General features: G+C 49.1%; 2 protein-coding genes across 3 annotated transcripts; one reads left to right on the forward strand and one right to left on the reverse strand.

Moving 5' to 3' along the window:
- Positions 1–318: 318 nt before the first annotated feature.
- Positions 319–12530, reverse strand: ZMYND12 (zinc finger MYND-type containing 12; the record flags this gene model as incomplete). The annotated part of the gene is made up of 8 exons (XM_074848201.1): positions 319–454; positions 1525–1670; positions 2644–2764; positions 3646–3768; positions 5134–5303; positions 6280–6451; positions 11003–11144; positions 12373–12530. Coding segments are annotated over 8 exons (1152 nt in total), but the record flags the coding sequence as incomplete, so codon positions are not given.
- A 5-nt stretch (positions 12531–12535) lies between these two features.
- Positions 12536–15178, forward strand: PPCS (phosphopantothenoylcysteine synthetase). 2 transcript variants are annotated; one of them, XM_074847919.1, is made up of 3 exons: positions 12536–13022; positions 13453–13556; positions 14523–15178. In XM_074847919.1, the coding sequence occupies exons 1-3, from the start codon at positions 12542–12544 to the stop codon at positions 14844–14846; spliced, it is 909 nt and encodes a 302-aa protein (XP_074704020.1). In that variant the 5' UTR covers positions 12536–12541; the 3' UTR covers positions 14847–15178. The 2 variants fall into 2 exon arrangements, with proteins under 2 accessions (XP_074704020.1, XP_074704021.1); XM_074847920.1 differs by lacking the exon at positions 12536–13022 and adding an exon at positions 13031–13159.
- Positions 15179–16754: the final 1576 nt, after the last annotated feature.

Genomic DNA, 16754 nt, shown 5'->3' on the forward strand with positions numbered 1-16754 from the left:
ACTGGTCACAAACACACCTCAGCTGTTTTAGCTTCTGGATAACGTGAGGACGTAAGAGGCTGTTTGTTTATTCATAAATCATTAGATAATGCTTTATGCACCGTGTGTTGGTTGTGCTTTTGTTGCTCACCCTCACGCTGTTATTCTGTAACAGGCTACAGAGGTTGAGCAGCACGTGAAAACTAACTCACACCAAAATGTTCAATTTTCAAACGCCTGGAGAGGGACAGGGACACATCTGGGAAGACGGCAGCAGACAGGACCCAGGGCTTGTAACACTTTGTCTTCAACAACCTCCTTAAACAGACGACCCAGCTCTGGGAGAAAGAGTTCTTTATTTTGTGCAGGAAGGCACGGAGTTAATCAACTTTAACAAATGACCAATGGCCTCTAGAGACTCTTGTTGGGGCAGTCCTTGCACCAGGTCAAAGGCTTTTGTCCCCACCTCAAGAGCCTGAAACAGAAAATACAAAAGTAATGGTCAGGAATTTACCTTTTCTCAAGGTAGTGGAGGCTCGTTGGAAAAGCTGCACTGGAGCAGATCCAGGCTCCAGCCACTCAGCGCCTGCTTCAGAGGGTGACCTGTACAAGCTGCTTTACGGGAGAGAGTAAGGCTGCCAACAGATCACTGAGCATCCAGCGGTGCAGACAGAAGAGATTACCAACCCCAGCCCCCCGCGCTGGAGATCATTACCTCCCATCTCACACAGCAGCTCGTCTGAACATTCCCAAAGCTATTTCAGGAGAAAACCAGCTGTACTGACTCACTCCGAACTAAATCCCTCATTTCCCTTGGTAGCTCTTCCAGGGATTAGACATTGTCACAATTATAAAGCTTTGTCTTTTTTTCTAATTTGAATTTGTTTCTTTGTGTCTTCCAAACACTGACTCACATCATTACGGCTTTCTCTGATACAATGAAGAGACCATTAGTAATCTGTATTTTCACCTTCCAAAACACAGGCAGAAGAAACTCGGGCTTTTGAGTGCTTAGCCCAGACAAAGAGGCCTGATTTCCAGATGGTTACTGCTCAGCACTTCCTCAAAATCAGTTATTGTTAAGGCAGAGAGTTGGGCATTCTGAAGTTAGCAGTTGCATCTGAAATTTTTAGCTGTAAAAATACAGGGGTGCAAATTCAAAAATGAATTACAGGGTCCAACAGAGTGAAATTACCTTAATATAATGGTAACGACAGGGAGTCTGGCTCAAGGAGAGACACGCGCGAGGCCCACGTCTTGCTTGCTCCATAACCTCTGACCTGATGTCTAACTGCAGCCTGCGACAGGCAGCTACTCCGCCAGGATATCCCACGTGAAGGATGAACCCAGAAAATGTGGGGGACTACAGGATCCCCTGTGGAGGGCCCGGCAGAGACCAAAACAGACCCAGGGGGCTTTATTAGCCTTGACAGAGCTCAGGCTTCACGCAGAGCTGCGAGGCTGCCGTGGACTGGGGAGAGGTGAACAGAGGCCGCTGGCTGCACGGGACGGGGTGAGCGCTGAGACAGAGTTACCCAAACTTACCTTGGATAAATCCATGCCCAGGTAATAAAGCATGGCCAGAGTGTGCAAAACGCGGGCAGTTTCCCCGGGTTGTTGCTTTGGTGCCTGTTCTCTGATGTCTAATACAGCATTCAGTACTCGGATTGCTTCTGCTTGCTGGGCTTCAGCTGCATCGAGAACGAAATAATCTTGTTGGATGTATGTATGCATGCAAGATAATATATTCAAAACTGTCCAATTATCTCTTCTAGACATCAAAGCATTTCTACTACAAGCATCAACGCGGTATCCCAGCTCCATGCAAATTCCATACCCATTAACAGATATCTTTTCATCCAGTCAGTAATTGTGTTGATTAGCCTTTAGTAAGGATGTGGAGTCATAACAGCTGCATGAAAAGAGCAACTTTCATACCCCTGTCATAACTGAAGATGGTATCGTGTAGCCCTGTCTTGGTGTGGTTCCTACTGGATGGAGACAATGCCAGGTAATGGGATTTACAGAAACATTTTTCATCTCTGACAATATTCTTATTAACACAGATGGCAGAAAGAAGACAAGGACCAGAGTCTAGACTGACTTCAGTGGAGCACAGGGTAGCACCACGCACCCGAGCGTATTTCCTAATGCTTTATGCACCTTCGTGTCCCACTGAGAGATTCCCCAGCTGCTCCCCTGAGACTATTCTCCAGATTAATACATCCAATTATCAGTACACGCTATTGCATCGTGTCCTACTGCTTCAGAAGACAGAGTTGTAAACCTGCCTAAGTGAGATGAAATGTCACTTTCCCGTAATTAAATGGAGACAAAGGAGCTGCAGAGAAATGAGAATGTTGAAGTGGAGTCAAATCCTGAAAGGCAAAATATTGTACGGCTAAAGTCACTGCCAAGGGCGCTGTGAAAAGGAGCAGGTAAACAAAAAGGGCAAAGCTGTGTTTCCACTTGAACGCCCTCATTCCTGAAGCGGCCTCATTGGTTTCATCTAGTGCAATCTGCTGAGCGACGACATCAGGAATACCTGTGATCCCCATTAAACCTGCTCTATGGAAATGCCACGCAAAATAAATATGAACGGTGGGACGGAGGGATTCTTTAAAGTCTGTCTTCCAAACGGTTCTGCGCAATAGCGGGGCTTACTCAGAGAGGCTTTGCCGACTTCCTCGTCCTCGGTGAGCGGAGACATTTCCGGTCGTGAGTTGACAATTTGCTCCTGCGCTCGAACTGACTTCATGAGAAAGGCATGCCAGATGTCGGTTACCTATCAGGAAGCAAATGAATTATTTCACTTGTATGAATACCTGCTATTTAGCAACGAGTTTTTCTATAAACAATGTCCCCTGCAATGCCCGTCCCTGCCACAAGAACCGGAGGACCTGCCCGTGAGTGAGCTGGCTGCTGCCAAGCTGGGTGTCTCACAGAGACCCGACCGCTCTTCTCCCCGTGGCAGCCTGAGCTGGAAGCTCATTTCTCCATCTGACTACTAATTTTCATCAAAACTTGAACAAATCTAACTAAATTGTCAACCAAAAGCCAACTGGGTTGAAGTTTGCGAGGGGAATGGAGGCAGATGGCACAGCTGGCAAAGCCCTGCTTCCACAGAAAATCAACCAAAACAAATGAAAGCTCACTTTTTTTTTTTTTCCCCCCCAGTTATTAGAGCAATTAGATAATTGTTACTTCCCTTGCTTGATCGTTCTGTTCCGACAATCTTTTATCAGTGTGACTCTTTATTGATTCTCAGCGTAAATTTTACGTGGCTTGTTTGTATCCCTGTGCTGCTCAGCAACTCTTCCCTGGCCATGGAAACCCCCCGGTGACTCTTTCTGCTTGTGGGACTCTCTTTAATCTCTGGCGCGGGGTATTTGGTAGCAAAGCTATTTTTTTAACAAGGTTTGGCTGCCCAAATTGAAGACAATTTGAATAATGATTTTAAACTGAGTACAGGATTAATGTCTCCTGGTTTTAACTCAGAGAAATATTTAAGTGTGAAAAGGATTTCTAGGATTGATCCTAAATGGCAATGCTGGCACTTGATATGGTCACCATCGTATTAAAGGCAGTCAGAAACAGGAGAAATATTGGAAAGAACACAGAAAAAAACCTGAGAAATATAAGAGGATGATCTTTGGTTTTACCAACCTCAGCATAGAGTGAGTTTGCTATGTCCATTTTGTTCTGGCGAAAGAAAATATTAGCCATGTGGAAATACCCTCCAGAGGTCTCAATAGATTTCAGTCCAAACATAGAACTGGCAAGGTAAATCTGAAATTAATATTTTAAAAAAAGCAGAAGTTTAATGCTCATATCAAACCTGGGAAATTTTTGGTTATGGATTAAAAATATTGCAAGCATTCCCTTTTTTTTTTTTCTGTGTAACTATAGCGTTAGTTATACCTGATTGCAACTGTAAAATGTGGTACTAAAAAAGCTGTAATTTGTGTTTTATGCAAAGGAATGTAACACCCTCAAATCCCCGGCTCGCTGGGGCAGAGGAACCCTTACCCCAGTGTGTTCCCCCATGGAAGCACGGGGCAGGTTTCCCACACCTCTCCCTGCGCAGCTGGGACGTCTCACGCCTTCAAACACACAACCTGCCGCCGCTTTTCAGCTCTCCCGGCCCGCCCGCGGCGCCTGTTTCTGCCCCCAGAAGCCCCAGGCAGAGCCAGGGGAGTGGGCAGGCAGTGGTGCATTCCAGCTATTCTGAGCTGGCGTGTGACTCTCAGCAGATCTCAGACACGCAGCCAAAGTTCAGGCAGGTCTCGGGCTGCTCTGACACAGTGACTTGCTAATAGCAAAAAAACTATTACCTGACACCCTTTCGGGCAGCAGATTTAGGGCACCTAAAAAACTAATGGCACAGCGAGGAATCTCCCAAAAGCTTTACCAACTAAGCAAAGAGAGGGCTGTATATATTATGTATATATTAAAACAGAAAGGATCTAATTCTCCTCAACCGTGTGTCATCATTCCCGCCCGCACAAAGCTACTATCAAATTCAACAGTAGTGAGTATACATCACTCTGCACTGGATAAATTTAGTCTACACGGGACATAAATAGGATGTTGCGGAGCTCGTCTGCCTTTGGGGGATCAAATGACAGGCAAAGCATCCTCAGGAACACAGCTGGCAATAACTGCTTCAAAGCTGACAAACTGCTCTCGTGGCTAAAAAGATTGAATTGGGGAAAACGCTACTGAAGCAGACATTTAAAGAGTTAAATAAGGCATTCATTAAATAATGGCTGACAGGGAACTGTTGTCTAATGGAAAAGTATGGAGAAAAATGACAGCCAAAATATAAAGTCACTTATCTGTTGAATAAAAGGCAACGATACCAGTTTGGGGTTGGAGTGTCTGTTCATCCCAGGAAAATAACCAGACAGATAAATTTATAAGCAGACGCACTAAAGACAAGGTGTATGTCTCTTCAAGGGAATAAAACACAACTTTGGCTGACACGTGGATACACAGGTGTCTTAGATCGAGACAGTTCAGGTGTTTGTAACATGTACCCTCTTGGTACCTAAACTCAGGATTATAAATCTGCCTGCTGGGGTTTCCACATCGACCTGGAAGTGTTAGAGAAGGAAGAAAAATGGAAGTGTTTCTGTATTTGAGTTGGCTTACATCGTTTGCCAGGTGATATAAAGCCTGTTCAAAGTTTTCTTCAGCAGCACAGAAAAGCCCCAGACTACGATGTAATTTATGCTGAACAGCAACACTGCAGTCTGGAGTTCTGAGGACAATCCACTGGGCTTGGGAGAGATATTTCGATGCCTGCAGAAGACGGCCAGCACCTGAAATGTAGAGATAAGGAGGATAAAGAAGAGTTTTTTATTTAGAAATTTAGAGAATACTGCCTGCTACCCCTTTGCAGTAGTTTGACATGGAGATCTAGTTTGTGGATTCCCTGCTTCTCTCCCAAGCGCTCCTTGGTTGAGCAGGTGTTCAAAATTTAATTTACAGACAGGCCGAGAGTCTAGAGCTACAAGAGAAGCCAGGAGCTGTGTACTGCATTCAGTATCTCTGAAACACGTGTTCAAAACAGGTTAGCTACAGGCAGCCACTAATGACTTGGGTATTATCACACTAGAATTACTCATGGGTTTTTTTTTTTTCCCTTCTCTTGCCACACCATTTACGACAATCCTTGAGACAGCTCAATTCTGCCAGCAGAGCATTGTGTGTGCTCCTGGAATGGCAATGATTTACAGCCATTTTTCCATCCTTTACGTCTGCAGCTGAGGAGAGCGGTTCTCCACATGCAGAGTCCTAATTTGACATTTTTTACAAAGCATACAGTCAATGAGAAAAAGCTCTCCTTCAGGCAGAGCACGCTTTTGTGAATGAACTGAGACATTCCTCTGATGCAACGGCCTCAGAAATGTTTGCTGGTTCCCTGAGACAAGAGCCCAACCAACCACCCTCGGGAATTTAATGCTTTTGAGAGTCACACGAAGCCACAGAGGTAAAGAATAGATTTTCATACTGCTTCTCTTGTGGGAATTGGTAGAGATGGAGACAACATTTCATTTGCTTGCATTGATCTCTCATCACTGCTGAGTGATTCTTTTCCAAAGACCCACACAGCAAAGGGGTGTGTCCGCAACTTCTCAAATCGCTCTGAAATGCCCTTGAGGCAGGGCAGGGTAGAGACATGGCACAGTGTTGAAACGGAGCTGGTCCTTCCTTGATAAATGGTAAAAGGAAACCAGAAACCTGACCCAGGGGAGGTCTTGCCCTTGCCAACCTTACTATTTAGACAATACTTACCAGTGGAGGCCTCAGCCAAGAGGAGATAAGCAGGCACCAACTGCACAGAATTTGAGCCGTACACTTCAGTACTGAAACGCAGTGCGTGCAGAGCTGCAGGTATCGCTTCTTCATGCTTTCCATCCAAAACAAACCCCTGGGCCGTGCTGCACGCGACATCGATGATGTACTTCTGCGGGGAAACAGTTACGGGACAGAGTGAGCAAAGGAGAAAGAGAAATAAAACTCACGGTCACTTTTTGCATTCAAGTTTGCAAACTGTAAAACAGTGATTGTAATGTTCTTTGTGTCTGTAATTAATGGATGGAAATTAAAGCTGTCATATTAGAGCCTGGCTTTCATTTCTACTTCTAGCAGGAACAGCTTTGGACATCCTCTTAGGTCATGTGGTGTCTTATGAGACGAAGAATCCTTTACGCCTACGAGAAAGGGCTAATAAGGCTGCAGCAATAAAAGCTGTGAAGCACAGAAAATGATCATCACAAGACCATAGAAAAGATTAGACAAAGGGGCTACGGCCGGGTTTTGCTGACGGTAATAACGGTGACTCATAGCAGGCAGCGGAGCGTATGGTTTGCCAAGCCGGTGCCAGCATGGCACCGCTCCAGCTGCAGGAGACGCGGGCTGGGAGCGAGGAGAGAGCTCCTCACATGGTGCTGTGTGGGTGCTTCCTCCCACCCTCTCCCGGCCAGCTCTGGGCCTGGTATTTTGGGCGCGGAGTCTGGAAAGCTGGTCAAAATCCGAACACCCTAATGCACTGCGTTACACTTCTGTGGAGCCGTTACCCAGGCCGGGTTTGGTGGTCAGGCAGTTTCTGCAGTGTTTCTGCCAGCAGAACTCATAAAGTTTCCTGCACGTATAGTTGCTCCCTGCCTCTTGCTACTCCGAGCAGTCCACACCGCACTTCCACCCTTTGCAGCATTTGATTTATTCACCAGCTCCACAAACGTATCTCCCTTTGAACGCCGGTTCATTGCCAACAGCTCTACGGCAACCGTAGATGCTGTGCCCTTACAACGTGCTGAGGGATGCCCGTGAAAAAGAGCCAGGATGCTTATTTATCTATTTCTCTTTGCTTTCAGTGTAATTGTTGCCAACTCCCAACACTTCTGCGTTGGCTTTTCACACAAGTGGTGCAGCGGGAAAGCTGCCTGGGAAGAAATCTCGTTGCCGGGGTGCCTAGCAGTGCCGCCACGGCAAGGCAGAGAGGCCCTGGCTAGGAGGCACGGGCAGGCCTGTGCAGTGAGCGCCGGCAGAAAATACCATTCTACCACTTTATTGCCTTCTGTTTTCCAGCCGTGGCTGATCAGAGGGCAGAAAAAGCAAATCCCAGTGCTTTCGGAGGACAGGCTTTGGCATTTTGCTGAGCTTTAAGTGCTTAGAGAGAGGCAGAGAGTCATGCCAAGGGTGAAGGAACAGCTCAGGGACAGGGAGCTCAAGGACAGTGTTTCCTGGAGATCCTGGCTGAGATAAAGCAACATCCTTTCTGGATAAATGGAAGTTTTGAGGAACGCACCCCAGAGTGATAGCACCCTGCTACAGCAAGGAGAGCCAAGAGCTAGAAAATAGAGCGATCATCCCCTCTCTACCCCCTGAGCTTCCAGCAAAGAGAGTGAAAAAAGACCAAAACTGAGCCCTCTTGGGGGTGCACGTGGAAAAAGTCAGCACACGCTCAGGGCAAGGAGCAGGGAAAGCTGTTATTTATCAGGCTGCCTCTTCTGTCCATGCCACTCTTTCTGTTGCAACTGGCACTGGCTTTGGTGCGTGAGTATCAAGCAGATTGTCATCTGGGGAGGTGCCGGAGATGGGGATCAGTCTTTTTTTACTCCTTGTCAATAAGATCATCGCTGCTTCTCATGATGTAAGCTATCTTAAAACATCTGCAGTGAGGACAAGCGAAGGGTTAGACTCTTGCACAGCTCCCAGGAGGAGAAGAAAGGGCAGGAGACAACAGAAGCCCTGCAGCACTGAATATTTAAGACTTCACAGTTACAAGCCTTGGGGGGATCGTTAGCTTTGGCCCTGTGCTGTTTTCATCTTGCCCATAGCCCCACGCCCCCAGACCTGCGCGCTTTGGGCTCTTTTCATGTGTGCTGCAATTACAGAGGTTTCTCTGAAGATGCCCCCACGCAGTTTTCCCCCAGTTGGGGTTTGAGGAGGCTGAGGACCCCAGCTCTGCTCCAGGTGGGCGCGGGGGGGGTGGTGGGGAACACACTTGGGGTTCGGTGCCACATTCATTTATTCACTCACAGGCACCAAAAATGACACCACGCTTGGAGAAACGACGATTTAAAGAGGAAGGCAGGCTTCCAGTCAGTTTGGGTGGAAACCTGCAGTCAGCGGGGCTAGCATCAGTGCTGGAGGAGGGCTGAAGCTGGCTGAGGTGTGGATCTTTTCCCGTACCCAGGGGCTGTGGTAAGCTGACATCACGCAGGCAGGTGAGGCTATTCTACAAACAGAAACTTGGAGTTTTGTCAGTTTGGAGGCACTGTCTGCAGGCACCCCCCCGGCTATGTTGACAAAAGCAGATTTCTATCAACAAAGCTTTGGAGTACAGACGAGGTATGAAACTCATAACCTCCTGGCTCTCAGCTTCATGCACTTTCCCTTAAGCCAAAGGGCATTTTGATGTGCACAAGCTTTCCTGTGTCCTGACTGAGGCCCGAGCTGTGTGTTTTCTAAACAAACACCGTGCAGGAGTTTGTGAAGTACAGCAGAAATGTTCAAAAAATAATAAACCTATGGGCAGGCTTTCAGCAGAAGGTATTTTCTCAGTCATGAGAATGTGTAGCTTTTCCCTGAGCTCCAAAGACCATCTTTAAAGCATTTTTGTTGGCTCTGTGAATGGGAAAATGATGAAGCCTCCAGGATGGGGCAGTAAATAATCTCACACTCTCCATACTGCTTTTCCAACGCTTGTCAGCCATTCTAGGCCCAATGTTCTCTACCCTATGCCTTGCTGTACATAAAGGCAGACTTCCTCTGTGGGCTAGCAGCCGCAGTCTTGCTGCGAAAGCAAGAAGGTTCAGCTTTTTCACTCCTTTCTTAAGAGAGAAGGAAGACAAAGTGTCCCAGCACATACCGTGCCCAGAATCTATTTTATTTAAATAGTCTGGAGACAAAGGTCAAAGAACAAATGTAATAAGGTTGTTAACGAACCTGTAAAAATCTCTACTTTGAAAAAAAATCGGGAGTCTGCTCTCTATGACTTTTCCCATGAAGTCATTCCAAGGCTCGGCTCAAGCTGCAGGTTTGCAGTTGCCGTCTGCTAACCTGGGTGTGCACTCCAATCAAGAGGAGTGACTCTCCCTTCTCCACCAGCCCCATCTTCCTGCTGTCCTCCCCTGGAACCTAATAAAACCAAATTATGAGCTTCTAGCTAATCAAGGAGTACTTCCTTGATCTGTCGGGTCACGTGGTCTTTCGTAACGTATACAGCACAATTTGAGTTGCTGTAAGTTCAATGATGTAATAACAAATGCTTTCAACATCAGCTGAGGTTTCTTGAAAAAAAGCTTTAAGCAGTTAAGGATGCAAAAATCCTGCCACCACCCCCAATAAGACCAATTTTGATTTTGCTTCTTTGCAGACTTTATAAAAGATCAACTTAAACGTAACCTGGAACAAGGGAGCTTTTGCATTTTTCCTGACGCTTTTGGGACACGCTGTTCTAACACACCCTCTTTGGACTTTGGTCAAGAATCTTGCCTGTGATTTTCAAACAGACGGGATTTTCAAAACTAAACTGGGTTGTCACTGTCCAGTTCCTGCAAAGCCTAAAGGAATCTGTTGCCTAAAGCCTGTTGCAAGCTTTCACCAAGGACTGCCTATGCAGGTTCCACCTTTTTTAGACTTTCTCTCTCTGGATGTTCCCAAGAAAGATCGCAGCACAAGTCACTCACCAAAGCAGTAGCACCTGGCCCAGAAACAACCTTAAAAATGATACATGGTGTAAAATCCAGAAGATTAATGATGATGTTCTCAGTGGCACCGTTTGATTGTTACCAGCTCACTTTCAGCTGTTCTGTTGTCCTATTATTCTGTGATTAGGAGTTATGCAACGATAGAAGGATAATTTATTTTTATGGGCAAGATTTTAAGTAGCTGGGTGGGTGGGTTATTTTTTTATCAACATTGTGGAAAAGCAGATCCTGCCACCCCATAAACAACAACTACAAAAAAGAGTTGAAAACCACTTGAGCTGGAAAGGAGCTGCACATCTGCACCACCCACGAGGCCAAAAAACAGAGATAAAAGACCGTATTTAGTGGGAAAGGGCGTTTAAACTTGGCCAGGTAAACAAAGGGAGGGGACTTTATTTCTTTGCCCCCCCTGCTTTGAGAAAGGGGAATCCCTCTCATCAGCAAAGGATGAGGACAGCCTGTAAGAAATAAAACTCTGCTGAATCCTGGACTAACCTGAGAGATGGACTAACTACCTGGCAAGGCGGGAGATCCAGGATTGCCACTGCCTGAGGAAGCTCAGCACTTTGAGTAAGGACTGTGAAAAAGGCAAGAGGCTTGTAGAATTGGAGAGAAGATGCTCCCACTCCCCTTATTAGAGAGTTTTTGTTTAAAAAAAAAACCCTAAAGCTCTGCAACTAAGTACCAATCACGCAACGAGGTGCCTCCCAACACGATGTACATCAAAGTATAGGAAGAAGAGATCTAATTGAATTTCACTGGCAACACTTTGAAGTGATGTTCGCTTTTCTGGTACGTACCTGCCTCTTCACCAGCTGTTCCATGTCATGTTTTCTTTCTTTTTCAGAAAGGAGAAAAGGGAGGGATGTACGGATTGGAATCAGCAGCTGGCATATTTGCTCGTGGATACTAACCCAATCGGCTTTTTGATGATCTACATCACTAAGAAAATAAGGGAAGAATGATATTTTTGTTTGCTTGGAAATGATGTAAAGAAAGATTATTGCCCGTTGTGTCTTCTGGACTTTCACCACAAGAATTACCCACAACGGCCACCAGCCCTTTGTCTGCTCACAGAGCATCTAATATATACTTGATAGTCCTGAACGGCAACACAGCGCTGTCCTGCCAAGCCACCATGATTCTGTATGTTAAAACCTTATTTAAATCACTCACAAAACTCCCAATACGGTTTGGTTTGAGCCTGGCATTCAACACTGCGGTACCGCAAAGCCAAACAAACCTCAAGTCATTGTGAAACCATGAAGTGTATAGTTAACATATGACTTCACTAAGGCCCCCGTGTAAGTGGAGATATTTGTGTAAACATCTAGAAAGCTCACTGCGCAGCTCTCTATTTGATGTGGGCACCGCTGGGAGTGAGGAGAAATGTTCCAGCTAAGATTGCTGAGCATGCCTGCTCCGGTTCCTGCTACCCTGCCTGCTGAGCTTCACCCTGAGCCTTCTCCCTGTCTCCATCCTGGGTCTCGTCCCTGTCTCCTGGGCCTCATCTCTGCCTGCTGAGCTTTGTCCCACGCCTCCTCCCTGCCACCCAGGCTTCATCCCTGTGTCCTAAGACTTGTCCTGGGGGTTGTCCCTGTGTCCTCAGCCTCATCCTGGGGCTAGTCCCTGCTTCTTGCCTGGTCCTGAGCCTGCTCCTGCCTCCTGGGCCTTCTCCCTGCCTCCTGGGCCAGGTCATGTGCCAGGTTTTGTCCCTGTCCCCCAGCCCTTACCATGGGCCTGTCCCTCTGTCCTAGGCCTGGCACTGCCTCCTGGGCCTCATCCTGAGCCTTCTCCCTGTGCCCTGAGCCTTGTCCTGGGCCTGTTCCTGCCTCCTGCGCCTCGTCCTGGGCCTTCTCCCAGCGTGCTGAGCCTTGTCATGGGGCCAGTGCCTGCCTCTTGTTCTGTCATGAGCCTGTTTCTGCCTCCTGGGCCTTCTCCCTGTGTCCCGAGCCTCGCCCCGGGTCCTCTCCCTGCACCCTGTGCCTCGTCCTGAGGCTAATCCCTGCCTCTCGCCCTTTCCCCGTGCCCCAGGACTGCTCCCGCCTCCTGGGCCCGGTCCCAGGCCGCCTCCCCCCTGGGCGCTGCTCCCCGCCCCTGCCTCCCGGCCTTCCTCCCGGGCTGCGTCCCGGGGCCTGCCCCCGTCCCCCGCACCCAGCGGGGCTCTCACCAGTAGTACGTGAGGCGACAGCGGCGGCAGCGGAGCCGGGCCGCCGCCCCGCACAGCTCACAGCGGCGAGACCCCTCCAGCACCCCTCTGCGTTGCCAAGGCGACACTTCCGGCAACGGGGAGGGGGGCGGGAGGATGACGCGCTTCCGGCGGAAGGGGCGGGGCCGTCATGGCGGCGGGCGGCGCGGATGAGGCGGCGGCGGAGGCGCGCGTGCGGGCCTGGGCAGCGGGGCAGGCGGCGCGCGGGCGGCGCGTGGCGCTGGTGACGTCGGGGGGGACGCAGGTGCCGCTGGAGGCGCGCGCCGTCCGCTTCCTGGAGAACTTCAGCAGCGGGCGGCGGGGCGCGGCCTCGGCCGAGCGGCTGGTGGGCGCCGGGTACGGCGTCTGCTTCCTGCACCGGGCCCGCTCCGCCTTCCCCTGGGCCAGAGCCCTCCCGCCGCCCGGGCCCGCCCTCCTCGACGCCCTCCGCCTCACCCCCGGGCCGCCGCCCGGCGTCACCGCCGATCCCGCCGCTCTCCCCGCCTTGCTGCCCGCCCTCCGCGACTACCAGCGGGCTACCGAGGCCGGGGCGCTGCTGGCCATCGAGTTCACCGGGCTCGCCGAGTACCTGGCGCTGCTGCGAGCCGCCGCCCGCGCCCTGGCGCCCTTCGGTACGAGGGTGTCCCCGGCGTGAGGGGACAAGGCGGCCCCCGGGGGGGGTGTCCCCGGCGTGAGGGGACAAGGAGGCCCCAGGGCCCAGCCTCTGGCGTGAGGGCACAGAGGGGCCCGTGTGGGCTCCAGCACCCCGGTATGAGGGTTTGGGTGGTCCCTGGGGGCTGTTGGGGCTTGGTGGGAGGGGATGAGGCGGTGACAGTGTGTCTGAGGGGACCCCAGTGTGGGGGGGCAGCGCTACCCTGCTCAGGGCAGTGCCGGTAGGCGATGGGGGGGTCTGGGGTGGCCCTGGGCTCCCCTGGTTGGTGTGGGGGGGGAAGTTGGCAGCCCAGCCAGCTCTGGTGCATCGTGGGGGTCCCTGGGGCAAGGGGGCCAGGCTGCTCGGGATGGGCCAGCAGCGATGGGTGACTGCAGTTGTATTTCTTGCAGGCTCCAGTGTCATGTTTTACCTGGCCGCTGCCGTATCGGATTTCTACATCCCCATCTCGGAGATGCCGGAGCACAAGATCCAGTCCTCGGAGGGGCCCCTGCAGGTGAGGCACCCCTGGGCACAGCCCCCCCCTCCGCCTCTCCCAGCGTCCTGCCAGGGTCACTGCCTGTAAATTAGACCCGAGAAAGGTTGCAAAGCAACAGCTTGCTGGCCAGAAAAGCGTGTGTTTTCACTGGGAGTGGGAGGGTGAATTTTCACGGGAGCACAATCCTGTGGAAATACCCTTTCAAAACTGTACACGCTTTCAACATGGAGATGAGTAGGTGGCGGGTCTCAGCTGAAGAATAGTTGCAGCTGGAGTATTTATGTTGCCTTCTTCCTGCTTAATGCTGACAACAGCCCAGAGGTGTAGCACGTGTCTTGTGCCCAGATCCCTGTCAGCTATGGGAGCAGGTGGATCTAGAGCTCTGTATGTAACAAATACCAAATTTATTTAGTTTAATTAGCTTCTATTAAGTTGCTGGGCTTAATCCTTTATTGTTAGCATAGGAAAGGGGAGACCCAACCTGATTCCCAGTGACAGACCCAGAAGTTAGGAAGCTGGAGAACAGACTCCTACTTTTTCCCCCATGCTTTGGCATATTTATGCTTCATGTGCCCTAAAGAGTTGATAGAAAGAAGGGTTAAGATTTGATGAGCTGCTTGGGTTTTGGAGAGCTGAAAACTCAGACTTCTGCAGTTGTAATTCTTTTTTTATCTTCCTCTGCTTATGTTTATATTCCCAGAGAGTGGGTTTTAGCACTTAAATAGCAAATGTTTATGCAGTTACCATGGGCCTGCCTCATCGCTTAAGAACACCCTGCTTATTGTGAATACCAGACTGATAATTTAATTTTACAGTGACATTTTTAACCTTGTTTGGTGAGATCTGACCAAATACTGCCTTGAAAAACTTCCCAATGTAAATAAACGTGAACTGAAGCTGTAATTTCCCTACCCCCCATCTCTTATTAAAACACACTGTAATGAGAAAACTGAAACTTTCCTCTGCTGTCTTTCCCCAATGTAGATCACAATGAAGATGGTGCCAAAAATGCTGTCCCCTCTCGTCAAAGAATGGGCCCCAGAGGCATTTGTTATTTCCTTTAAACTGGAGACGGATCCTTTGATCTTAATCGATAAATCGCGGCAGGCTCTGGAGAAATATCGTCACCAGGTGGTGGTAGCAAATATCCTGGAGTCACGGAGAACCTCTGTTATTATTGTAACCAAAGACTCACAGACTCCGTTATCTCTTTCTGATGAGGAAATAGCGCAAGGCATGGAAATAGAGGAAAAGATAGTGAGCTATCTTCAGGGCCAGCATACTGCGTTTATAGAGAAGAAAGTCTGAGGACCAGCTCTGAATGAAACAAGTGAAATTGTGCTAGAGAGGGAGTGGAACTGGAGTGATTCTCTATCCCAGGTAAATAAAACAATCCTCAGTGAAACACTGCGGGGAAGGCTGCCGTCCAAAACAGTGTAACTTTTCTACAGCTCGTAATGCTTATTGTTGCTTGCTTTGAAAAAGAAAAATACACTGAAGTGAAAACATTCCAAAGGATGATATTTGTTCTGGTGTCTAAAGAAAGAAAGGATATATTGCTTAATTTCTGTCCCATGGGCTGGGAGAACCAGGAAGTGGAGAAATGGTATATATGTCTGTATATAAAAGATTTTCTTGAATCTGCCTCTTCAAAGTTTCTTATCGAATTGTTGGATGGAAGGAATGGTGCTTTGCAGAAAATAAAGTGTTCTGGTTTTATGACTGGAGTGGAGCGACAGAGCTGGCAGTTGTCTGGTGTTGAAAGTGGACAGTGAAACAACTGTGGCAAAAGATGAAGGAGAGTGAGGCGGTAACAACTTTGGAGAGAGCGTCTCTTGCTCCTGGAGTGATCCAGTGGACCTACGCTTCAAGAACTCCGCTCAGAAACGCGGTTCAAACAAATAGGTGCTGTACAGTGTCCCTAAAGCAGTGTTTCACAAAGGTTTTCCTTTTGTAGGTTCCTGGGGGGAAATAGGCAGTGAGGGTGGGGAGGTGAAAGCGGATGGAGTAGTGGTGATCAGCCCTGGGAGGAGAACTGCCTCTTGGCTGTTTGGCCGGAGTTAGAACTGGGACGTTGCTGGTTTTCTCTAAATTCCGCTTCTATATGATTACCAACTTCTAAGCATATATTCCTCATGCTTACAGGAAGCAAAGTGTGTAATTTTGCTGTAAAAAAAACTTAACTGCAGCTCTGCCACTGTCATCTTCCTGTTTACATGCTTTCCTTGAAATAAATTCACTGGGAGTCTGTAAAGAAAAACAGGAACGTGCAGGAAGGCTGTTCTCGCACTCGAGGCCTCTCCAGAGGTGGGACTTTGCCCTATTTAAAACCACTGAGCGTTCAAGAAAGCCACAGTGCTTTTGTAATGACACTGATCACCTGCAAGTTAGGTCTGCTCATCAAATGAGGAAAAGAAACGTAGAAGAGCAAGAAAAGAGCGTGAGGATGGGCTCAGCGGATCAGGAGGGAGCGTTGAACGTTAACGGGCTATGGCGGTGTGTGGGGTATGTTTAGTGGTGGGAGAAACAGTCCGGATCAGTCAGGAGAAGGAACTAACATCTTCTGTACGGCCAGGACTGATACTTGCAGAAGATGGAGCGAGAACTGAAGTGGAGACCGTCCGTAGATGTGGGAAGTGCCAGTCGGAGACGTGCAAATAGGGAAGGAGAAGATGGTGGAATGTCCTGCGTGTGTTGTACGAGCTCCGAGAGCTGCCTGCCTGCATCTCCCAGTATGCCATTGAGGTGAACGTCGAGTCCTGCTGGTTTAGGGGTTTCCGTTGTCTTTATTTGGAGTAAAACTTAGAAGCAGGGGTGGGCTGGCAAAAATGAGAATATAAAAACTTGTGTAAATTGAATGTGCCCTTGGAGGAGTGTTAGGACAAGAGGTGGGAGAAGTGCAGCGAGTGCTGTCTTTGGGGTATTCTGGCTTCTCTCCGGAAAGTGATTGTGAAGGACTGAAATAATCTAAATTTTGAGTAGGAGAGTTGGGCATTGCCTCTTGGACACCACAGGAGCCTCCAGGGGCCGCACCGCTGGACCCGCAGGAACGCAGCTGTGGGCTTCCCCGTGCCACGTCTGCGCCTCCTCCTTCAGGAGGGTGGCGGAGCCCACGGTGGGGAGACTTTCAAAGCTCAACCTAAGCCACAGACACCCTGATGCAGTGTTGGTGAGGGTCCTCTTCCAACCTGGAGCTTGAACCAAGACCTCGAGAGC

The sequence above is a fragment of the Strix aluco genome, chromosome 22, assembly GCF_031877795.1.
Source record: "Strix aluco isolate bStrAlu1 chromosome 22, bStrAlu1.hap1, whole genome shotgun sequence".
Taxonomy (NCBI): Eukaryota; Metazoa; Chordata; class Aves; order Strigiformes; family Strigidae; genus Strix; species Strix aluco.